The sequence below is a fragment of the Copidosoma floridanum genome, unplaced genomic scaffold, assembly GCF_036245765.1.
Source record: "Copidosoma floridanum isolate Cflo_tuat_1 unplaced genomic scaffold, Cflo_Japanese_pri ptg000020l, whole genome shotgun sequence".
Taxonomy (NCBI): domain Eukaryota; kingdom Metazoa; phylum Arthropoda; class Insecta; order Hymenoptera; family Encyrtidae; genus Copidosoma; species Copidosoma floridanum.
In genome coordinates, this window is record NW_028321897.1 from 32169061 (window position 1) to 32195494 (window position 26434).

The 26434-nt window shown below is 29.0% G+C and overlaps 1 protein-coding gene across 5 annotated transcripts in view; it reads left to right on the forward strand.

Moving 5' to 3' along the window:
• Oga (O-GlcNAcase) overlaps window positions 1-26434 on the forward strand; it is a 258596-nt gene that overhangs the window by 199670 nt on the left and 32492 nt on the right. For 4 of the 5 annotated variants that reach the window (XM_089593868.1, XM_089593869.1, XM_014348767.2 and 1 more), the window contains one exon: window positions 3517-3570. The exons of the other annotated variant lie outside the window; for it this stretch is intronic. In XM_089593868.1, the coding sequence (XP_089449994.1) occupies window positions 3517-3570 (54 nt within the window). The remainder of the gene's footprint in view (window positions 1-3516; window positions 3571-26434) is intronic. 5 annotated transcript variants of the gene reach the window in all.

Sequence of the window (26434 nt, forward strand, 5' to 3'; positions counted from 1 at the left end):
TTATATTTCGTTCGATTGTAATAAAAAATTGTTTTAGCCTTGTTTATTGAAACTTAAAAAAGTTATTGAAAACGCTATTGATAAAGATTAATAGTTAATAACGGTATTAATCAAATTTTGCAGTCAAAATTAGAACACGTATTGGTGACATTAAAAAATAGAAGGTTTTATTATCTTTTATTAATATTTTTCATAAACGTATGGTGCCTTTATAATATGCACTGTTCGCTCAGACACTTAATAATAAATTTCAGTTCAATGTAAGTATCAAACATAAGTATAATAAAAAAAAAAGGGTCTTAATCCCTGAAAAATAGGGAATACATCTCTTTTCTGCCGAAATCACTGTATGTTACTAGTGTAGTAAAAATTGTTTTATTTGTCAAGTTTTCAAATCTCCACATTATGCGAAAATTTCAAGGGAAGTAGAGGAGGACACTTTTTAAGGTTTCCTTGATATATTTCAATATTTTTAAATCAGTGGAATTTGACCTTTTTGCATGTTACTTTTTGTAACTTCTTTAAATTCATTAAATGTCACTTTAACACACTGTTGGGTTCTCAAATTTAGCTAATTACAAGGCATAACCCTTTTATTTCCAACAAACTTGTTTTAATGAGGAGCAAATAACTTAATTGACAAAGATTTTAGAGATAAATTAGATAATTATCGTTTTGAATCTGTAAAAAAGTTTTTTTGACTCATGAGTCATTTTTTGTAGTAAGCTTTTAAAAAATTTATTGCTCATTTCTAATAGCTTACAATATCGTTGACAAAAATAGTTATTCCTGTCCTAATGTAAGAAATACAGCCTGAAAATAAAAAATAACTTAGAAGATAACTTTGAAGTTGTATAGTTTTTCATATCTTTTTACTGTAATTTTTACATAATACTTATTATTACATCTTTCGATTAATTTATCATTACATAATGACATTGCACACAATAGTTATGTAGATAATTATTAACTCAACCATTTTAACAAATCGAGTAAATGAAACAACATTTTTAAATTTCTAAAAAAGAATTGTGTCCTTACAACCTTCTATAATTTAATGGCACCAACACGTGTGCTAATTTTGACTGCAAAATTTGATTAACACCGTTATCAACTATTAATCTTTATCAATAGCGTTTTCAATAACTTTTTTAAGTTTCAATAAACAAGGCTAGCACAATTTTTTTATTGCAATCGAACGAAATTTAAGTTGTGAATTTGTATTTTTTTTTTTTTTTTTTTTTTTCATAACAAAAACGTTTTAGTGCAAATACGATATTTATAAATTTCTGTGTTATTAAAAAATTCTAAAAACATTGGATTTGTAGGTTTCATTGAAAAAAAAAAAATAGTAAATTTTTTAATATGTTTGAAAAAAAAAACTTTTAGAAGTAAAATTTGTTAAACACTATAACTTTCCTTAAAAAAAATGTTCAAAGTTTCGTTAGTTTTCCGCTTTTTTGGATAATTATCGACCATATGCCCTTTTTATTAATGAATTTCAATCAACTCTCACTATGCACGTTTATTTACTGAGTACTTTAAGTGAGAAACTGTAACTGCTTTTCATGGCTATGTTTATTTTTTTTAAATTAAATAATTTGAACTATAAAGATTTAAAACATAACTTTTTGAACATGAGTAGTATTCACAATTTTGTGTTTCAGCACGAACACAGTGACAAGCTTGTCACAGTGGTACATACTTTGTTATCACAGTAGAGTGCACATTTTTTCATTGATAACTGCGTATATGTTTCGTAGATTTTATACAAACAATACAACTGTTAATGTGTTAAGTAAAATTATGTTCTAATATTTAATTTATTTAAATAACTTGCAGGCGATAACGCTGAAGTGCATTTTTTATGGTAAGAAACAAAGTTTAGTAATTCAAAAAATCGCGTTGTTTAATTATATATACATACATACACTTTTAAATAGCTATATATAGGGTTAGTACACTTTAATACAAAAAAAGCTTAACATACACGACAATATACTTATAGTTACTGTATATGAGTATATATAGATAAACAAGTTTCACCGCGTGTACATAATTGTATACAGATAGAAAAGTAGTGCCCAGTGGTGAGGTAAATAGCAACGGAGAAGCGGATCGGACTTTCCGTTGCATATTTTCCCTTACGCGGCTGTTCACTGCCCGACATAAGATCTTTTACATTAAAAAGACAACGAAAATAAATACACGCTGCACACGAAGTATGTTTCTTGTAGATATTGATGAGCAATTGAAAAACTTATGAGACTTTACTGTTAACTTTCATGCCTTGGAGAGGTTGTTCGAAAACTAGGGCGTGACGATACAATTATAATTTAGATCCTGTTTAAACTAACCTTATTAAAGCCATCGTTTCAAATGAAAAAAATTGCAATAACAACGTTAATAATTTATTAAAGTTAATTAAAAACAGGTAAATTATGTATTGGTTTGATTGAAAGAAAAGAAAAAACTATTTTTATGTTGCATGAAATCCAAATATTTTTATCCTAATCGTGCAATATAACTGTTTTTGGAAATCAAAAAATCATAATAACATCCATTTGAAAGAATGTAACAAATTTTTTTCTGAGGTGCTACAAGTTAAAAAAAAAAACTTAAACCCTGGAATATTCAAATCAGTAAAAAGGCTTTTCCGACATTAACAATTCCAGCTATCACACATACACGCATGCGTGCGCGTAAAAATAAATTTTTTATTCTGACTACTAAACTTTTCTCTGTCACTTTCTCTGTCTCTCGTACAATTATCTAGTACAGCACAGATAATGACGTACTATTACTTGCTCTCACCTCTCACATGCTTACATAGGGCTTTTCAAGATTATGAAGTAAATCTCTCTTTTATGTCTTAATAAAAAATTCTTTCTAAAACAAGTTATGTTAAATTTATGGCATGTTTGTAAGAATCAACTAATTTGGTCCTTTTGGTAATTTTTTCCCATATGACATATAGATTTTCTGGAATTTCAAGCAAATTTTAGTGTTAATTTGCATGAATAAATCGGACAATTCCTAAGTGTTGATAAGTCAGAGATGTATTCCAATGTGATAGGGCTACTTCACACTTCATGTAATGTGGGTCAAAATTGGTTGCTTGGGTCATATTTTAAACATTATGCTAACTATTTAAAGATCTTTTATTTTTCTATTACTTCTACTTCAGTACTGTGAAATATTCGTGTGGATAATGATAACAGCCTACAGTGAAGATATAATTAACTTCTAATGTTTCTATGGATACAACACAAAATAAAATTTGCTGTGTCTGGCACGTTATTAGCTTTGAATAACAGAATTTTCTTTCAGCTGGTACGAGATACAAACGTATTTTTTTTCTGCACAGTGCTGAGCATTTCAAAATTTTGAGTAATAAACTATTACCTACAGATCCAAGAAATGCTGACATACAAGAAACTGGATGAAAAATCAACATGAATTTGTAAGTAACGTTTTTTGCTATTTAACTCACAATGTTTTTTCACTTTTTTATAGCTCTTGGGAGATTTCCAGCTACGATAACGGCCTTTACCCAAGGAAGCTGTACATGTATGCATTCAAATTGTCTATAATTCTAAAAGAATAACATTTAATTCAACTTTTCAGTTTTTAATAAAAACAATTACTTATAACTATGGCTTGAAATTTTCTTTGCTTACATTCCTAATTTATACTTTATCAGGATTGTAACACGATAAAATTGAAAAATTGAAAATAAGAAATAACTAGTGCAGTTTTACTATAGAATAAAGTAAGCTAAGAAAACATGAAAATATAATCTTTCTAATAAAACTGTATTTAAGGAATGTTATTAACAAAATTCTCTTGTCATTAACAAAAATTTTATGAATTTTAAAAATTTGTTCTATGAATAATTTAGGCTTTTTAAACTAAATGAGATTTTGTAAAAGTATTTTCATAAATTCTTGACAATTTTTTTCGAATCTAACAGTAGCTTTGATTCATGAAGAATTTTTCTTCGTCATAGCAGAAACTTACTAAATCTGTACCATTACAGCTGATTTATATACTTACTATTGCTATACCACTCAAAAACATATTTGAATACTAAAGACGAAAAAATATTTTTATTCTTCTATCGTTGTAAGATACCTAGTTTGACCATTTTTTATGATACTGTATTTTGAAAAAAATTGTTAGTTGGAATGTGACCTAGTTAACCCAGAAACATTTTGCTATACAAAGAAGTAAATAAATAACTTTGTTATTAATAAAAAATTGGTTGACAATTTATTATTCCATATAAAGAGCATAAAACTTATCAATCATGTCTCTTGCAAGTAACGAAGTAATTAATCAAAACTGAACGAGTAAATTCGGAAGATGAGTTCAAACGCTCCTATTATTTTTTATGAAAGCTTTTATTCAGAAATGAAATAAATAGAAAACCTCTAAGGTCCCAAAATTCCGTTATTTTCCGAATTCGATTCCGAATACTATACTTGTCACATTTTTTTTTTCTCGCGCTTAAACTATCCAATTTGCTCGAAATTTATGGGTACATACGTGGGACACTAAACTTGAAAAAAAACGTAGATTAAATGACGCACAGAATTTGGCATGTTGCAACTCATTGAGAACGATGTCTAAATGACGTTATAACGTGTAAGTATCGCAGAAAACTGAGTTTTTTGTAATTTTTTACTATTTGTATATTAATTTCAAGTGTCAGACTCATATAATGTGTGAATGATTATAATCCGGTTAATTTGAAATCAGTGTGACTTACTTCGATCACTTATTTGTTCAAATAATGATTAATAAGTTCCGAAAGTTTTTGGAACTTTAATTCATCTGTATTTCAATGAAAAGCTCTTACGTATTCGAAACTGTCAAAGCATTATTGTCTTATCGTGAATATAGAAAAAAAAAAATTTTATTAAAAAATGATAATTTGTTTTAAAAAAATGACCTATTTGATAATTTGTTTAAAGAAAGATGGCCTATTTACGATTCCAGGAACAGCAGTATTATTACAATCATTAAAATGAAAGGTTTTCTGGTTTTAGCTGATCAAAGTTTTAGTTCATTTTTTTCTTTTTTTAACAACGTTTCGGCTACTATGTCGTTCAGCTCTTTCCAAGCACAATTCTAAAATGTTACAGAATTACATAAGTTCACAACAATCATATTAACGCAAGCTTGGAGGCATTTTCTAAGTTAAATTTATTTTTCTAAGCCCGAAGATACTTATATTGTACAAAAATCTTAACAATGCGTCATATTATTAAAGTTAGAGTCCTTATCAAGTATTTTTATTGACTCTTTATCAAACTTATGTATGTGGTCACCACTAAAGACATAGTTATGTAATGTTGAGATGTCTTTGCATTAAATTATATTATAATTCACTGCACTGTTCTACATATCATATACCGCACTAGCATATTATTTTAAAAACTACATTAGATTTCTCTAATTCATTTATTCCGTGTTTTCCATTATTATTAAGAGTGTTCAAGTTTTTTTGTTGTTCAAGATAATTTTTACTTTCGATTTTTTATGATAGATTTGAAACTGTATTCACATTATTAAATGTACAGTAAAACTGTAAAATTATTGTAACTTTTTCATAATTATTAGATGTTTTTTAAACAAAATCTATGTTTTTAATAATACAAAGTCTAACTTACATATTTTGTATAAGCCCACTCACATAGTTATATCTTTTTAATACATTATTTTCATAAATAATTTAAATTTGTACTAAGATGGGTGCAATTGAAGAATTTATTCCCTATCAATTGAAACTGTAAAGTATAGTAATTTCTTATCATATAAGGTTGTGAGAACTAAAATTAAGGTAACTAATAAAATGCATTAATTTTATGTACCAACTTCTTATTATATCGCCATCAGTCTTCCTGCTAAATGTTAAATCAAAAAAATCAATCAAATTTTTATTTAGTTCTTCTATTGTAGCGTAAATATTTTTCATATTTATTCAAATGTTTCAAGACTGTTGACAATTTTTGGGAATGACTTCCTACAATCATCTACAAATTTATTCCATGCTAGAATATGTACCTGACACGAATTTATACTAACATTTTTCAAATCCTACACGACGATATTAAAGAGAATGAGACTAACAGGACGACTAATAGCACTACATTATACTTGTTTGTAATATTTATTATTAAACATTAGATAATAAATCGTTCATTGTGAATTCTACTACTTTTAAAACATGAAATGATATTTATCAAAAAATTTGATACCGTTAACAAAATTTGTGATCCACAAAATTGAAAATCTGTTCTCAAAGAATGCATGAATAAGTTGATTATATAACGTGTATGTTACAAAGTTTTATAAATTTTGGTGCTATTATCTTAAAACTGATGTTTTAAATTTTGGTAATGCGCCTTGAAAATTGAAAAGAGAAAATCCCTATGGTTCAATAACATACAGGTAATTTGCATACTAAACATATATTCATTTGTTCTTAGTTTAAATTTCGAATGTTTACAGTTAAACTGTAAGAAATAGGTAACATTTTAAACGGTCTCCTAATTTTGTTATAAATTAGGTTTTGACAAAATAACGTATTACTAAAATTTCTGTACAACGCAAGTATCCTCGTGTAAAGATAAGTAAATTTAATTTTGGGAATGCCTCTAAGCTTGCGTTACTATGATTGTTGTAAGCTCATGTGATTTTGAAATATTTTAGAATTGTGCTTGAAGAGAGCTGAATGACAGCAGTCGAAACATCGTTAAGAAAAAGATAAACTAAATTTAGAAGTTAAATAGCTAATATCAGTACATCTTTTTTTAACAATTATGAAAACAGGTTCTTTCAGAGTTTTTTTTTTTTTTGTTTCTTATCGGGATTTAAATTTTATGATAATGCTGTGGAATTAATGATTTTTTTATAATCAAGACATTTTAATGGCATTTGGAAAGTGTAAAAATATTGAAAATAAGTGTTTCTTAATGACACAATTAAAAAAAGGAATATTGTCATGCAATCTCCACTTCTGAGTCGCTCGTTATTTAAGATAAATTTTAAAAAAGTCGCTTTAGAAATTATGGGTGGTTAGATCTGTTTTTTTTTTTTTTTTTTTTTTTTTAATTTACTTTTTGTTTATTTATGAACATGAACGATTTACATCAGACACATTACTAGTTCAACGTCTGTATTTGATTGTCCGCAATCTTTGACTTTATGGCTTATAAACTACTTGAAAAGGTGCCGCACCACTACTTTAGTCAAGATGAGTGTGTAAAAGAGAGATCCAACTTGTTGACACTTTTAGGTTGTCTGAATACATGTGAAGCTATTGATCCTGAAAATTAATTTTTATGAAGTATAACGTGTGTGGAGTATTTTAAAAAAATATTACTTTATTTTCAGAAACTTAAGAAAACGCTATACCTTAAAAAAAAAGAAAACTGGGCCAAAATTACCAATTTCACAGGTTTTCCCTAGAGGAAAGAATTTATCGTGGTGCACAAATAGAAAGATATTAGATGATATCAAGAGTTTTTAGTATTTTTACTGTATCTTTATGAATTCAATGTGAAATTTAAAAAAAAGTCATAGCACAGTTTTTTGTAGTTTCGAATTCAGTAACTAACTACTGAAAATTTACGTCTGCTGAAGATCCTGAAAGCCACATCTTCGTTTTTTATCTAAATTTGTGTTATCATTCCAGCTACTCAGATGTAGACACTGCATGAAGATATAACTATTTTGTTTTCAGACGTAAGGAACATACATACCTTTTATAGCGACACATTTGGTTGGCCATTTAGAAGGCTTTACAATTGAAAAATTATTACTTCCACAGTATTATTATAAAATTTAGATCTCAAAAAAAAAAAATAACCTTCAGATAAACCATTTTTGCAGGTAAAAAAAGGTCTAATAGCAATAAATGTTGAGAAAAAAAAAGAAAAGAAATTCATACATTGAATTTTTCCTTAATAAACAAATACTACTCCCTAAAAAATGTCATAGTATAGTAGAATTAGCAAAAATACATTTTCTGTCAGTGGAAATTAAATTATAATTTACAAAATTGTCACACTAGTTTCTTATTGATTAAATAAATATTTGATCATACTACCTATATGCAACCGGTCTCAAATTTACCGTATTTCTATTACATACGTGGTATATAAAGTTCAGTACTTAAAATCAAAGTATGTTGTGTAAAGCGATTTTTGTTTACCATACAGTTGTTTGCGATTGCTTTTTACTTTAAAAATGTAACTTAAGGTCGAGTTTTCTGACCTACAAACGTATAAGGGAGACCATTTTTATGCGCATGTCTAAGTAGGTGAAAAAATTGCTCCCTATGGTTTAATTTTACTGGCCTTATAGTTAGTACCAATAAAGTAGTAGTTCTTCATTTTCTAAATAAGATTATACTTGAAATTTCAATTTTCTTTTAAAAAGTCGCAAAAATCGACAAAATTTTCTAATTTTTCAATAGTTTGTTCAGTCACACCAAAAAATAAAGTTATGGTTAAGTGCCATACCTTACTTGACCTGTATTACGAGCAATGAAATAGAAAAAATACAGAACCTGTATCATAATAATTTTACATTTCTGCTGTAGCTTAGCATAGGTCTTATAGTACGCAAGTATACACCGTGATTGCCAAGAAACAGACTGATCAGTTATCATAGTGTGGCGTGTGGCACTTTTTGGAATTCTTTTACTTCCCCAGAGTACTGAAAGAGCCCCCTCCGTTGACAGAGTGAGAGGGTTAATCGTAGGTTCTCTGTTTACAGCCATAGTTATTAATATCTAATTAAACTAAAAAGGTTTTCAAGGGGAATGCAACATACGAATTCCAATGAGGTAAAGCTATGGCGAATGAGATATATCTTACTTCAGGAAAAAATAAGATGCTATTGTAAATTTCTGGAAAATTTCTTTAACTTCTACTTATAAAGAAGGGTTTTATACTTATCCTTTGTAAATAAAGACATAGCTGTTAATACTAAATTAAAATTTGAAAGTTTTCCTTGTTTACCTTCGCTATCCTTTTTCCTTCTAGATATTCAGAATAATTCCAAATAAAACCAAGAGAAGTCTGTAAGAATGGTACTTTATTTTGTATTACATGCAATAAGCATACAAGCTGTTTGTAAGAGTTAAGAATATTGAATTTCTTATAATCATTAATTTAATAGGGCCTTGACTAGACTTATGTTACCAAAATTTTTAAAACTTAAAATGATGTCTTCAGACACAAACATAGTTAATTTGCACTATTTCTTTGCTATAAATGTGTATGTGTATATATATATATATATATATATATACCTACACTATGTCGGTATTGGAGTGTGGCAGGCAAACCAAAAATAAAAAAAAATTCGTTAAATTTCTCCATTATAATTCGATAAAATTTTATTTAAGCCTCCCCCACAGCCTTTTTACCTCATTTTTAAGGCCCTCCACAGCTTCCCTACAGCTCCTAAGAATTTATTTGTTTCTTTTATAAATAAATGCATGATTGTTGAATAAAGATATGATTTCTGTTCGAAACATAACTGTACATGAATCATTTAAAAATTATAGTCCCAAAATTGCTAGGGCAATTTTCCTAAAGGGCCTTTTTTAATTTTACCTGTGGTTCACAAAAAGTTAACATCTGATCTAGCTGGGTCTGAATTTAGTGTGTATAGTAAGGGCTACAATACCTATCTGCAGTCCAAATTTCAGCTCTTAATATTTATTAGAACGCGAGTTATAAAATTTCGGGTATGGGCCTAACGCAGCTCATTTCTTCTGTCTTAATATGGTGCGTCTTTTTTACATGAAGCAATTTTTAATTTAAATTATTGTTCTAGTCGTGGACGCAAAAAATCTATTCTGGCTGCTTTAACCACTTTTTTGCGCCATCACCTATGAATTTGTTTTTGTTCTGTCTTGAGACAGGTGCACTGTAGAGGTTAAGATTTCTATCTGGATTTTTTCTAGACAGGTATGAAATTTTCTAAGATCTAGAATGATCATACTAGTAGATTTCCCTAGCTGGAGATTATCTCTTCATTAATTTTTTATCTATTTTACTATATTACATAACAATTAAGGTGGGACTTTCCATACTATTTTCTGTCCCATCCGCAACCCCTCGCAAAAAAAATAACTTGGAATACTATATGCGTTATTTTAATCTGACAAAAAAATATCCGAATCCTGCCAAGTTTCCTTAGCCCCCTTGCAGCTCCCCTGTATATTTTTCGGAGCCCCCTGCAGCTTTTCCTGCAAAGTAAATAAAAATTATACAGATTTGTCAGTTATTCTAAACCAAAAAAACAATTCGTAATTTTTTTCGTGATGCCCCCTGAAACCGACGCATAATTTTCAGGGCCTCCGCAACCGTCTACACTATATTCAAAACACATTCTGCCGTTTCGACATCCCTCGCAATATTAGGAAAAATTTAATAGATTTGTATATTATTTTAACTCAAAAAAATTGTCCTGTATTTTTCCTCGCCCCACTTCCCAAATTAAAGTCAAAACCGCTGTTGACCATACCCGTATGTAGTTATCTATTTTTCCCACACTGCTGAGGAGACAAATAAATCAATTTCATACTTATGAATACCGATAACAAAAAGATATGAATTTTAGTACGCATGAAGTATGATTTGCGCTGACTTTATTTATTTATTTTTTTTCATACGTTAAGTTTCAATTAATTAGATTTTGAGTATGTAAGTTTTTCTTCAAAAAATTACAAATTTTTTCTTCGTTAATTTCCTTTTTGTATCCACCATATTATATTTCTAAAAAATACGTAGAGTTTATTATTAACCTAAATACTGCTATTTTCGATGGAAAATAATAAAAACTTAATTTCCAATCATCATTTTTTGTTCTTGATTTCAATAAAAATTTGAAAAAAAAATGTTTGACTTATTATACGTGACCCAGAAATTGTTGATTATACGTTTGTCATGTACTATATGTTTTTATTTTTTAGTCAATATTTTACATCCAACATCTCTAATTTTTAGAAACAAACAGTAGTTTTGGTACGAGTGATCCCAAAGTATTATAAATATAGATTTTTTTGATAATTAAATTAAACTTTCTTAGTATTTGGCGAGGCTGTAACGGCCATGCTTCTAACAAAAAAATCGTCTAGCGTGTCCACGAGTATTGATAGGTTGCTGTTTGACTTGTAACGCGTGCGTGGTTCAAGATTATCGTCAGCCTTTTATAATGCTCATGAATTCCTACGATAGTTCGACAGTCTTAAAAGAAAATACGTGAAACGAATATCCCTAACCATACCTTTCATTGTATTCAGTACTTTAATCGGTCTGATGTATAAGTTAGCCTTCTCTAACTCGTGTTTGCCTTGTCTTTTTTAACCACATTTTACTCTATATGTAAACCACACACAGGTTGACCTTCCTTTTCCCTGGTATTAGAATTATTCACGCTCATCAATAATTTGCTGCAAATATGAACAACTCGAAAAGGTTCACCTCATTGTTCAGATTTGCAGGCTAATACATCGTGTTACTTACTGCACCTCGGTTTCTGAAGCAAGTTATCTTTGTTGAAGTTTCGACGATCACGACCGTCATGAATTCCTTAACCACATTATGATGCATCTAACGCCAAGACGCCATCGTTCGCGATCAGTGTATTCAGACAGCTAATGTATACATAATTAATTACTTTCACGCTTAAAGCTAAGGTTCTTATTTTTGTTTGTTTATTAGATTGTTTTAGTTTGTTCACGATTGTTGAGATTGTTAAAAAAAAGTAATGATAGCATTTTCAAATTACGTGAGCTTATCATTTGCATTTGTGCAAGTAAGTAAAGTTATCTTATTATTATTATTATTATTATTTTTATTATTATTATTATTATTATTATTATTATTAGCTATTCTGTTTCCGCATTTTTACCTTGCTTCTTTGAAAATTACTGAGTCAAATGTAACTAAATTTTCTAATGGGCTAAGCATTTTACCCTCACGAAACAATCAAGTGTATCAAAAAGTATATTTAAAAGTATCTTATATATTTTGAAAAGTTGCTCTTATAAGAAAGATTACACAATGTTAAGCAGGTGGTATGTGGGAGTAAGTAGAGATAAATGATACAATTATTGTGCAGGCACCAATTGGCAGACAATGTCCAATCCACACAATAATTGTTCACAAGTTTGTTGTGTGCAAATTTTTTTACACAATATATATTGTAGCACAAGCTTACAATAAAGACCACAAAATATTTTATAATTATTTTTATGTGCATACTATTCGTGTCTAAATCAATGTATGTTTTGTGCACATCCTATTAGATTAGATATTCTCTGTGAATCAGACTCTGCTAATTTAGGCACAAATACTGTGCGCAAAAAAGTGTTAATAAAATACTTTGTGATCGTTATTCATTAGCATGTAGGCAATATTTTGTGTACAAAGATTTTTGCATAACGAAATTGTACACAATTCTTGTGTGCACTGGGTATAGTCTGCGTACCAATTACTGCGTACTTATCAATAATACGAAGTAAGAAAAATAGATCGGAAAATTCGTGTGCTCAGACATTGTAACACGTTCGGATATTATTAACATTATATCTAGAATCATATTTTAAGTCATGAAATACATAATTGTTCAACTAAATAACTGTCAACGTATCTAACCTACAAAACTTCGTAGCCATCAACAGTGAGTGGGTCTGGGCTTAAACATGGGCTCATGGGAGATACCTGGGCAGTAATTGGGTTCGCAGTAACTAGTGCTAATTTTAGAACCATCCGCACTAATGCAAGCAAATGATATTAAAACTGAAAAAATAATTTTTAAAAAAAGTAACAAAATAGAAAAAGGTTCTCCTTTCTAATAGCGCAAGATGCTGCAAATAAATTGGGTCATTTGCCCTTAGTTCCTCACTAAACTAGCTAATGGAGCAGGTTCGATGGTTAATTTATAAAAAAAATTGTGAAAGTCAGTTCGAGTTCGCCATTTTTTACCTTTTGATACGTAGATTTATTGTACCAACTTTCAATAGCTGAAAAGTGGTGCATTATTGTTTAATTTTGCAAGAAAGTTAAGAACGACTTTTTCTTTGTTTTTTGGTTACATAATTTATACCAAAGATTTCACAACACTACTCTAATGAAAATAGTTGTAGGTATTAAACGTACCTACCAAACAAGATCCGGGAAATTTAAATCGGTCATTTGGTTATTCATAAAAATCTAAAAAAAACTGCAAAAATCTGCTTTTATTCAATTTATAATTTAAAAAGAAAAACCCGAAAGACTCGTCCCACTGAATATTAATTTTGCAGTGAATGAGTATTTCTTTTTCGCATTCCAAATATTAACATTTTTTGCAAAAATGCATTTATTTATTAAAAAGGTACTTTTTTAACAATCGCATAACTTTAATTTAAAATGGCACAGTAAAACGTGCTGAGACTTTTTCATGTTTAAAGACTTGTACTTTCATCTACTCTTACGGCGAATTGGTTCAATCAACGTGGACACAGCAAAAAATAATATAATAAGACATTAATATAAAATTTATAGATCTTAATAAAATATACTTTATTGTACTTGTTTTCAGCGTTATCTTGACACAAGATACAATAAAAAGCGTTTTTAAATGGTGGAAAAATTATTTTGTAATACATCAACTATTGTTATAAAATTTTCAATTAAATTGATTTAAAGAATGTTTGAACGGTTGAATACACGTTTACAAGCATATGAAGCGCTTACAGGTGTTATTTATACATTTCTTCTTATCCAAGATGATATTTGTTTTATCTTGTCCAGCTACCTAAATTAATAGGCTACAGTTTTCTGTACGATTGCAGGAAGCCAAGATAATGACGATTATGTCTGCGTGCATGATTTAGAACGCCTGAGATCATTTATTCAAGCACTGGCTGGTGCTCATATGCACTACGCCATCATGTCAGCCGTCACGATGCGTTGATGATAACATTCTCACAAAATATAAGTATAGAACTATAATCACTGCAAATTCAACCCTACTGCAAGGGGGCACTTCCATCACCTAGAATTTATAATACACGCTTTGCATTTATATTTATGTTCTTCTATTTATTATATTTTCTTCTAATAAAAAATCCGTCTAATAGACAATTCAACGGTACACATTTTTTTTACATATATTTCATTTCTATTTGAAACACGAAAATTCAAATTTGAACGCCGCGCACGGGGAATGTGCGTCTAGTACGTTAAGAAAGCGCTAAAGCGTGTTCACCCAAAGAAGGGAAAACCTGCTACTCAAAAAGAAACAACGTTAGCATAAAAGGCACCAGCGCGCAATGTTAAAATAAGTCCTCTTCCAGTGAGCCTGGGACGCGGTAAATCCGTTGCTCACCCAGACCTGGAACTTTCCCGTGCACCGGTACATTACCGCGACGAGCACAAAGGGAGAGAAAGAGACGAAGTACGAAGGCCGATAGCTGAAAAGTAAGTTTGTACACCACCAACAGGTGACACTTCCACTAACCAGTTTCTACTTGGACTTTCGGTGCTCGACCGCTTTAAGCGTGGAGACGACGCATCCCCAAGTAGTCAAGGCACTAGGGTTAGCGACCACGTTCTTAGGCGAAGTTCCTGGGTCGACGACTTGAGCAGTGCTCAAGACACCCAAGGGCCCTGAGAACGACTTAACCTTACGTGACTTGGTAGGATAGGTAGTTACCTAACATTAACCTTCCGTGGTTGTAATAAAAATTCGTATTAGTCTAACCTAACGTGTTTAAGCAGAGATATTAAGGAGGGAAAATTCAAATTGTCATTTGTATAAAATTTTCTTTTAAAAAGGCGGATAAATTTTAAGTAAATTCTAAATTATCGAGTATATTATATATTTCCTTTTTTCATTATTAACGTAAATAATAGCAATTACTCAAATATAATTAATACATGTAGAAATTGAAGATACAATTTCCTTAGAATCATATGATTGAATAAATATAAGATAATTAAAAATAAATTGATTGTACTTATTTAAGCAAACCTTCCCCTCCACGTATGATTGCGAGTTCTTTTAATAGTTTAAGATAAAAACTAAAAAAATAGCTATTAAGATTTGAAATCGTTTATATAAACTGAGAATATTATCTGTACCCCAAAAAGGGGCAGGAATAAATTGAAAAAGATATTAGATTAGAAAAATATTGAATAAGTTAAAAAAGATTTTAAATTATTAAATTAATTAAATTAAGGGAATATTCAGGGAACGATGAGAATTTAATAACGTAATAATCAAAAAACAATTGCTGTATATTGCGCAGGAATTAATTGATTATTCAACAGATTAATTTTGAAACTTGATAAAAATTATTTTAAATATTTTATATAATCGACAATCTGAGCAACTTCGCTCTTTTACACAGGGCAACGAACCCGCCTTCCGACATATAAACACTAACATTGTTTTTGTGTTGGTTCCTAATCTTAGAGTTTCCTCGGTACAGATAATATTCTTAGCCGATTGTTACCACCACCATGTAACCGGGGTTATACTCAAAGAAAGGGAAGTCGTACTACATGTTGTTAAATAGAGCGTCAGGAATGTTCCATATATACATATATATTTTAGCTTCTACAAGTCGTACAGAAAAATTTTTTGTTTTAATTTAGATAAAAATTGCACCTATCTAATGAAAAATTTCCGAATCGATATCGTTAAAATTATTTATAAAATTCAATTTTGCAACCAAGCGCTTCTTTATAATGTATTTTGCACTGCCTACATTGCTTTAACCGATTTGCTGTAAAAGAATGATTGAAAGTTGTTACAAGTCTTTAAGAATAAAAAAGCCTAAACACGTTTTGATGTGCCATTTCAAAAATAAGTTATGCAATTATCAAAAGAGTACTTTTTTAATAAATAAATGCATATTTTCCAAAAGTATAAATATTTGAAATGCCGAAAAACCACTTATTCTTCACTACAAAATTGATTTTTTTTGAACTTATGTATGTCTCGGGTTTTTACTTCTCAAATTAGTAATTCAATAAAAAATCACGTTTTTCTCTGTTTTTCGATTTTTATAAGCATTCAAATAATTGATTCAAATTTTTTGAAGCTCATTTGGTAGATATGTATCATACTTATAACTTATGTCATTGAAGTAGTGCTTCAAAATCTTTAGTAAAAATTACACAACCAAAAACCAAAAAAAATCGTTATGGCACAGTTACACTTTAATGCGCCACTTTTTAGCTGCTAAAAAGTTTCTACAATAGATGTACATAAAAGAAGGTTAAAAGTGGAAAAGTCAAACTGACTGTTCCATTTTTTTATGTAAAAACCCCCCAATGACTTGTCTAGACCTAAACCTTTTTCGAAGTAGTACCTACTTTTGGTAACTTAAATATGATAAACAACTACTTATTACAATGCTTGAGACTAGCTCAATAAATTAAATGTGTTTGTGTTATTACACATGTCTATTTGATTGCTGATATCAAAATTTATTGCAATTTACTTTAACATTATGAAACTACAATTATATGTAAAATAATAGTTACATTAATAAAAAATTATGCGTTTGACGATTTCATTCAAATTCTCAATTTTAATTTTTCAATCAAGTGCCCATTATAATCTTTTTGATATACAAAAAACTAAAATTCATATCCTAAGACTTTGAAAATATTAGAGTTAACACGTGCTGCCAGACACAAGTCAATTTCTGGTACAAATAACAGAATTTTAATTTTTTGACATAATTTAACTTTATGGCCATTTGACGAAATTTTTTTAGATTTTTTAAATATGAGGCTTCATTTATGTATTGCTTAAAATTGATACACATTTTTTAACCAGAAAAGAGTATGTGAACAGTGTGATATATTGGTTTTTTTTCTGGAAATGCTTTGAGAGACCTAAATTCTGTTTTTTTTGTAAAGATTTTAGTTTTTGGAAATGAGAAAGAGATTTTGAAGGGTTCATTACCGAAAAATAAAAAATACTACGATGAATTGTAAAGTGTTCAATAATTAACCATTATTGCCATTTTAATTGTCTGATAGTTCTACCGTTCTTCAACTTACCCCTTGAACACGAATTATACTACTTTCTGTCAGTACTAAGTAATGAAGCTTTTGTCAGAATATTTGAAACTTGATACAGCTAAATAATTAGCAATCTAACTTTTTAACTTTCTTGAATTTGAAAGACTACAAACTTTATTTTAAAAAAATTGAACTTAATTTTTTTTCAAAAGCTGTAGAAATACTTAGATCATTAGCAAAATATTGTATAAAAAACTATTTAAAAAGGGGAATGAAAATCAATTAACCTGTTAAACTTGTCCTTGATTAGGTATAAGCTGAGGTTAAATCATCTTCAGATTAATCCAGTAATAATTAAGCTGATGGTGTTGACGGAAGTTATTTGCGCGAATCATAGGAGCTTGCAGGAACAGATTTCATATTCTGTGATGAGTCAAAGATAAATCCTACGCTCTTGCTAAGAGATGTAAGAGATGTATCGTCTTCGCTTTCCAAAAAAAGTCCCAGCGGTACCCGAGGCTGAAGTAGCAAAAATAAAAATTGTTTATATACATCCAGTTAAAAAAAACCACATGCAGCGTAGAGACAAAAAAAATTTTTTTTATATACTCACAGCAATTTGTATGAAGGACAGAATATTTATGCATTGTCCTTGTCGATTTGACAATTATGTAAATTAACACACGCAATGCGTGAATGCATGAATGCATGAATTCAATAGCGCTTTATATCAGTACTTGTAAATCAGATCAGATAAGCAGAAATCTCAATTACTCAACAACTGTTCGATTCATTTATCTAAACGCTAGACCTATGAACAATGCAAGATAAACAGATTATGTCGCATAAAATCGATTATAATACTAGCAGCCTGTGAGTCAGACACGTTAACGCGTCCCCATTTTGAAGAAAAGCGTAGAGCCGTCTGAACTTACGTTAGAAATCATATCGTTGGGTTAACAGATGATGCAGGCTGGGTATACATAAGATAAATATATATAAGATGAAGGCTCAATAGATACATCCAATAAATTGAAGTATTGCAAGTCAAAGAATAAAGTGAAGCGAATGGTTACCGATGCTCCTTTGCGTATTTTTTTCTAATTAGTGTGGGGATTTATGGACATTATGGAAAGCGCTCGATTATCTTGGATCGTAACTGTGTTATAAATCAGACACCAGCCTCTCAATAAGGTAAAGTACCCTATAATAAAATGGATTTCATTTGTGTTGGATTTTACACTGTGCTGCCATGGAGAACACCAGATTGCAACAACTACTAACCATCTTTACCAGTAGGAAGTTTGAATCGCTTTCAAGGGTGCTTAACTCCATACGTGCATGTTTCAGTAGAAATGTAAGTTTTAGTTTGTATAAGCTTAGTTATATTCAGAAAGAAGTGTAAAGCGGTGAATTAAAGCGAAAATTTTTAATTAAATGTAAGAGTTGTAACGTTTTTCCAAGACATATCACACAATGTACCAATAAGCTTAATTTTGTTACCTTTTTTAGTTTCCGATCGAATATGAAACATAAATTAGCTATTTCTAAATTAAACAAAATAATTTTAAATAATGAAATTTCGGACTCGTACACAAAAACCAATTTTCTAAGAAATAAAATAGAATTAATTAAAGAAAAAATATTAAGTGATGGCTATGAATCTAATATGATAAATTTATTTATTGATCATTACGAATTTAAATTAAATAGCATTTTTCGCCAATATCGTTCCTAAATTAGAAAAAAAGTTCAATGCCCTTTTCTCACATGAAGAATCCGAGCGCGAAGGTATATACGATACACTTCCAACTAAAAGTGTCAGTGACCCTGGCCTGGTTCGGTGCCCTGCATTTGTCAGCAATGAAGGCATAAGTGAAATAAAAGAAAACTGGCTATGTTAACTTTCTAACACACCGCTAACGGATTGTGTCTCAAGCATATTAGAGTTGGGCGATAAATTTAATTTTGTTGCTAATGTTAATAAATGTGATTATTTTCAACTTTTCAAGAATGTCGAACATTCATTAAAATATTCGGGAGAATTTGAGACTGTCAGAAAAGAACTACTTAACATTATTGGTAACAATAGACACAATGTATCTACTCGTCTTTCTTTAAATGATGGAATTCTCCAAGACAATTTAAATCGAACACAAGTATTTCTTAAAAAGAATTAACACATTTTAATTACTGAAGCAGGCAAAGGTTATATCACTGTTGTCATTGACAAAGAAACTTACATTGATAAAGTAGAAGAATTATTAAGTGATAATAAATATTATTTACAGCTAGAAAATAATCCTTTAAAGCAATTAATTAAAGATACAAAAAATTTTGTAAGCAAGTGGGATCAATACGGTACTTTTAATGAATTAAAGAGTTTAATATCGATATTCACAAAAAAAACTTATCTAAATGCTACGGACTAATAAAAATACACAAAAAAGACTTTTCTATCCGTATCATTGTCTCGACACTGAATCCACCTACTTGTAATTTTTCAAAATTTCTTTCTGATTTTTTAATTAAGAATATTCCACTGGCAAAATCATACGAAAAAAATAGTTATGAGTTGAAGAATAAATTAAAAGATATTATCATTTTACCTGGTTACACTCTGACTAGTCTAGATGTTGTGAGTTTGTTTACTTATACTAGTAAAACTTTAATCATAAATGCAATAAGACATTTTTGGAGATTTTTGAATGGTAAAATCAATGTTTCTCTCAATGAATTTTGCACAGGTGTATCTTTGATTTTAAATTCAACATTTTTCCATTTCAACAACAAATTTTATGATCAAATTTTTGGCTCTCCAATGGGCAGTCCCTGTAGTCCAGTTCTGTGTGATCTTGTAATGCGTTTACTTGAAATTTCATGCTTAGAGAAGTTGTTTTGATGTTCCACTGTATGTGCGGTATGTGGATGATATTCTCATATGTGTGCCTACTAAATATATTAATTATACTAAAAACATTTTTAATAGCTATTGTGCGGAATTCAAATTCACTGTTGAGACATGCAACAACAACAGCATTAGTTTCTTAGATTTAGAATTATTATTCAAGAAAATAACACAGTGCTAACTAATTGGTACCAAAAACCCACACATTCAGGCCGATACTTGAATTTTCTCTCCCACCATCCAATACAACATAAAATAGATATCATTAACACATTAGTGGCCTTTTCCATTAAGTTAGCAGACACTCAATTTCATAACGATAATTTAAAAGTAATCAATAAATTTTTATAAGCTAACAACTATCCTCAAAAAATTATTGATAAATTTTTAAACAAAAGAGTAAATACCTTAAAAAACATGAACATGATTGACATTTGCAATAGAAACAATTATAATTAATAAATTATAAAAATAAACAATTATAAAGTAATCTTATCATTACCGTATATTCTCCACTTGCACGGTCCTATCAAATATTTTTGTAAGAAGCTTCACATTAGTTTTGTATACAGTTTAAACAATAAATTGAATTTGATCTTTTCACTTGAAAAAGATGTAACCGAGCCACTCAAAAAAAAATGTCGTTTACCACATACTATGTGCGAATTGCAACTGCTGTTATGTCGGTCGAACATCGAGAGCTTTAAAATTAAGAATGGCAGAACATAACAGAGACATAGAGAACATTAAAGAGACATAGAGAAAAAAAAGGATACATCTGTACTATCACAACATAGCATTGAATTTACACGCAACTTTAATTTCGATAAAGTAAAAATTTTGGGCACAGAACAAAATTATAAAAAGCGCCTGTTTTCCGAAATGTTAAATATAAATTATTTCAATAATAATATTAATAGACAACAAGATACAGAAAATTTAAAAAATTGTTACAATTCTCTCGTTAAGTCAATTAAAAAAGGAGGCTAACTCTACGTACATGATTTGAGGGCCCCTTTCATTTATGGTATTAGGAAAACATGATCTGTTTGCGTATGTCTTACAAGGAACTGCTTGCGATTCTTATTTGATTGTATTGTGTGCTTATATTGTGTTATTTGTATATGTACAGGTTATAAAAGCAACAAAACTTAAAACTCTGACTACATAACTATTTTACAACTCCTTCGTAAGAGTCAGAGGTATATTATACACTTTACTTAATTTGCGTTTATTATATTTATCAAAATTTGTATTGTAAAGAATTTTTCATTACTCATAGATTTTTGTACCTGATAAGGGCCGGGACATTGTCCAAACGGCCGAAACGTCGTTTTGTTTTTCAATAAATACAAAATTTGACAGTACCACAATTGGACGTTATTTTAATCATTAACCTACTGTCATTGGACGTCTTATATTATTAAAATGTATTTCAGCCATTTTTTGTCTGCGAAAAAAAAATTTTTGGTTACACTTATGATAAAAGTTCAAGTAGTATTGGATTCACTAAGTTCTTGTTGAATATTTACATTGTTACAAAACATTAAAATACAATCAATTAAAGAAATCTTGCGATTAAAAAAGGTAGAAAACTTTACGCTTTTATTATAAAATGCTGTTCTTACGTTTAGACTACTGTGCAATTAATAATTGTTTTAAGGGTGAACTTGAACAACTATATTTTCACTTTTAACAGCTTATAAATATTATCTGATTAATGCATTAGCTTTCTCTTAATTTACTGTCATAAAAAATACTCGTATCTAGTTCACAAATATAATATCATTGAAGTTAGTTTCCAAAATTTAATAAAGATATTGACACAAAACATCAATACAATTTTTAGTTTATGTTGAACATTAATCGATTTTAATCGTGATAAATATTACATAATAAACTTACTATTTCGTGACTTTGTCGAATGCTCCTTAAAACCGTAATTCGTTGCGATTTTTTGTTTTGTAGAAAAAATTGCTATTTTCGATCAAAATAATGTTTAGCAAAAGAGAGTTTCGTAGAAGTAGAAATAAAATGATATTTAGTAGAAGACTAACATCGGTAGTTACAAACGTTTATTATGTTTGTAACACTTTATTCCAAACAAAACACTAATAAAATTAAACATGCTCGTTCAACTTTTTTTCGTTAAAATAGCTATACTTTATCATGATAAACCTATTATTTTAATGTTGTATGTGTTATAAACCGAAACTTTATCATACATAGATAACGTATCATGAAATACTTATTTTTTATGCAAGAAAAAATTTATCAAACGATTTTGCGTATAAATATGAAATTTTTAATGTTTTCACGTTAATAAAAGATTGTTTACCTTTAGGATCTTTTGATGTAATTATACTTCAACTTTTAAGAAATCAAAAAATTCACTGATTTTTCAAAGTTTAGCATCACTACATTCAAATTTTTAAAAGGAATTTCCTTGGCTTTTACTTTTAATCTTTATAAATTGAATCAGCAATTTTATGGTGTAGTATTCAATGTTTGTGTATACAAGCTAGCGTACACAATTTTTTCTATGAAGAAGTTTGGTCTTTTAATCATATCAAATAAATATTTAAATAGTATTTTCATAATACGACCCACATTAAAAGAAGACTTTCCATGATATGTGACTTTACCTTATTCGTAGACAGGCAAGACAGTTTTTTTTGTTGGAAGCTTCGCAGTTACAGCCTAATTTGATACTGCAGGAAATACCTTGAATGTCGACACTACTTTTTACTTCTCCCATGTCAATATGGAGTCGCTACTCCACGCATAAGCCTGATCCACGTCAAATGTGGTAGGTTTTATAACTGTCATTTAGCAGGTGGTATTTCTGATGCTTCTGCATATCTTTGACGTGTTATTCCAGTCATAAGTCTTAAAAGCAAGCAGTTACTAGACCACTTTTACTAGTAAAATCGCCCACAGTATGAAACGATTTTTGTCCGATTGTTGCCTTTAGCACGTCTTTAAAGCTTCTAGAGTCCGTAGTGGCTAAACCGCTCACGTCGTGTTTTGACAATGAGGGCTTTTTTGACAAATACCCATCAGGCGTTAGATAAAGCCATAGCAAAGAAATCACCTATCCAGATGTTTGGAATTTTTTTTCTTCTTTTACTAACAGTTAATAAAATTTTTCACACAATACTTGGTTGTTTTTGCAAACTAAAAGTAGCGGATACTAAATAGCCGCAAAAAATCATAAAACTGCAATTGAAAAAAAATGTATCGAATAGTTTTTTGGGTTGCTAGTTGCAAATTTATGTTAAGATTTAAAATTTAAAACATTCAATGCAAAATAGCGGTCAAAAGATGTAAATTCAATTTAAGTTAAAAAAAAATTTGTATTTATAATGCTTTGGGGTCACTCAAGCTCAAACTAATGTTTGTTTTTTTTTGAAAATTAAAAATGTCCGATACAAAATGTCACAAAAAAATAAAATCATCGATTTATTCAGCAATCATATCTTTAAAAAATTTCTGAATCTCGTATTATGCGTAATTTAAAAAAAAATTTTTTTTTTATTTAAAGTTATATTTTCATGAGCACGTTATGCAAAGGAGTTATTCAACAACTCTAAAATCATCTCTCTTGAAAAAGACGTGATTAAAAGGAATTCTTACATCCACTTTTAGCCCTGCAGACAAACAGTAAAATGACAAAAGTAAATTCTTAATGTTAGTACCTTTATTCAATTCGTTCATATATAAAAAACAAAAAAAAAAAAAAAAAAAAAACTAGGCTTGAAGTAACTAGCTCTTGTACATCAGCTGAGCATGATATCCACTTAACCGCAAGCTGTCTCTGAAAGAAGAATACTTTTTACTTTTTTTTAGTGTGGTCTGAATTTATTTTTCATTGGATCATCTGTAACTATTGATGAATCAATTTGTTTTTACATTATATACATCAATAAATTATTTTCACAGTTTGTTTGTTCTAAAATAAATGAATGAATGATTAGTTTTACAATTGTTTTATTTTCTTTAAAAATTTTTTTTAAATTTCATAATTTTTATCTCTTTTTAATAATGGCTTACTCACGCCAGGTTATGTAAATACGTTAATTAATTTTTATTGCATCTTATTCTTTTACAATTTTTTATGTGTGAGTACGGTGATTTTTTAAATTAAGGATGTTTATCACAGTTAGCTGGGGAGGTCAAAGATATGAGGAGGGTGCAAGTATGCAGCAACGCTAACAATTATTTTATTTATATGGATATACCTACATATGGGATGTTCTTTTACAAACCGGACAAATTTTTAACAAAAATTGACCTTCACATCGTCGATTCAGATGAAATTTTTTATACATGTTTTATATCGAAAAAAAAGGAAAACGTTTTTATTTTTTTTTGTTAATTCAATTCTACGGAAAGTAGAAGCCACAAGAAATTTAAGAATTTAATCATTTTTGTCTTAGAAACTAACCTTTAATAATTCATAACTCTGCTTCTATTCCAGCTAGAATTTTTCTTCCATTTTAAAGGTAAAAAAATGAACAGTAATGAAAAAATATTTTACAAATAATTACAAACAAATTTTAATTGTTATATACAGTTAAAATGTTTAAATCGATTTGCAACAATTGTCCCCCCTCGTAGCTAGTTTTTAATGTTACTATCGTATTATACGTCAAATTTTCTATCGAAAATATTTTGTTTTTACTGGGGAAACAGTTATTGTTATTGGAAATAAATCAAACTACGTAGTGCGGTACGTCTTATTAGCACGCGGATTTTATTGCACGCCTTATTTTCTTGCTTCTTATCGTTTTTCTTGTCATATAGATTATTATTTGACATTTTCACTCAAATAATATTGATTAGCAAAGAAAATTAATGCATAAATAAATTTAAATAATCAATGAATAAAAACATTATTGTAGCAATTAAATACTCTTATCCATAAGGATTTTAATACAATATTATTAGTCAATAAGTACTTTATTCTCAGTAGTATTGCTAAATATTCAGTCACATTTATACTACATCAAACTATACTATACTATACGTGTACAGTTTTGGTTTATTCAAAAATTTTTACAATAATTTTTTTTCCATGCTATGAGAATCACTTGGCGTCCAATTTTTCAGGAAAAACTGGAACCATAGAATGATGCATTAAAGTGCCTTCTGTTTTAGCTGTCTGAAAATGCGTTAATAAAATTATCAATCATCATGCTTCTGTTAATCTTTCTAATGACAGAATTAAAAGAAAATCTTCTCTTAAAACAGTTGATTATTTTTTGAGTATATTTCTGTATAACATGAATCTCTTTAAGTTTTTTCAATTATTTCCAATGTTTTTTCTGGACTTATCGAAGCTTCATTCCAAGTAGTTTGATGAATGTATATTAAATTTTTCTTATCACTTTTGAATTCTAAAAAAGTTCACTCTTTATTGTTGAAGTCTTACAGAAGTCTAAAAGTTTTATTACTTTTCATATCTTTTCGTAGCAACTGGCAAGTGTATTATACAACCCAATAATCATTAAAAAAAATCAAAAAATTGTTTTCTGTTAATGTCACAATGTGTAAAATATATTATTATTCGTGTATTAACTAAATATTTTTTGTGCACTTAAAATTAAAAAGCCAAATAACATTAAAATCAGAAGTTATTGGCTGTTTTATTACAAAAGTATGGAGTTATACTTCTATAAACTGAGAAAAGTAGTGTTAAAAAAAGTATTATAACTGTACTTAAAATTACTGTATTTTTAGAAAAGCTGAGCTATACTCACCTGATGATGCAAAATTACTACGTTTAAAATAATTTTTATTATATTTTAAATAATTTCTATTATGCAGTAGCCCTACAAAAATTATTTCACGGCATAATAAAAATTACTATGTCTAACATACTGTGTACTATCACAATTTTTGCTATACAACATAGTAAATTTTATTGTAATCGTTTCAAAACTTACCACAAGTAAAATTTCTCATTCCACTGCATTGCTATTCAGTATAGTAAAAATTACTATGTTCGAAAGTAATTTCGTACGATATCTATAGGTATATACGCCTATTGAGTTTCAAATTTGAGGTTATACAAATGTAAATATTAAGAGAAACATATTACTTGATTTATCAGGGTTAAAAATTGACGTATGCCGACAATTAATTTTGAATCGACTAACTATCCGTTGTTGATACCGTGGTCCACAGAAAACCCTTTGATTTTTCAACTTTATTGTGTGTATGATAAATAGTGCACGTTCCCACATGTACTTTATTCATACTCGCGCTTACATCATATCCCGTAGTCTAGTGGTTACGGAGCCAGACTCAGAAGCTCAAGGATGAAGGTTCAAACCCAGTCGCTGCAGATCTTTTTAAAATGAAAATATGTTTTATATTTATTAGTATCTTTATACTATAAGAAAAAAAATCTATATTTGTCTAAATCTATATATTTATATGTTATCTTCTGTTGTGTGTATATATATACATA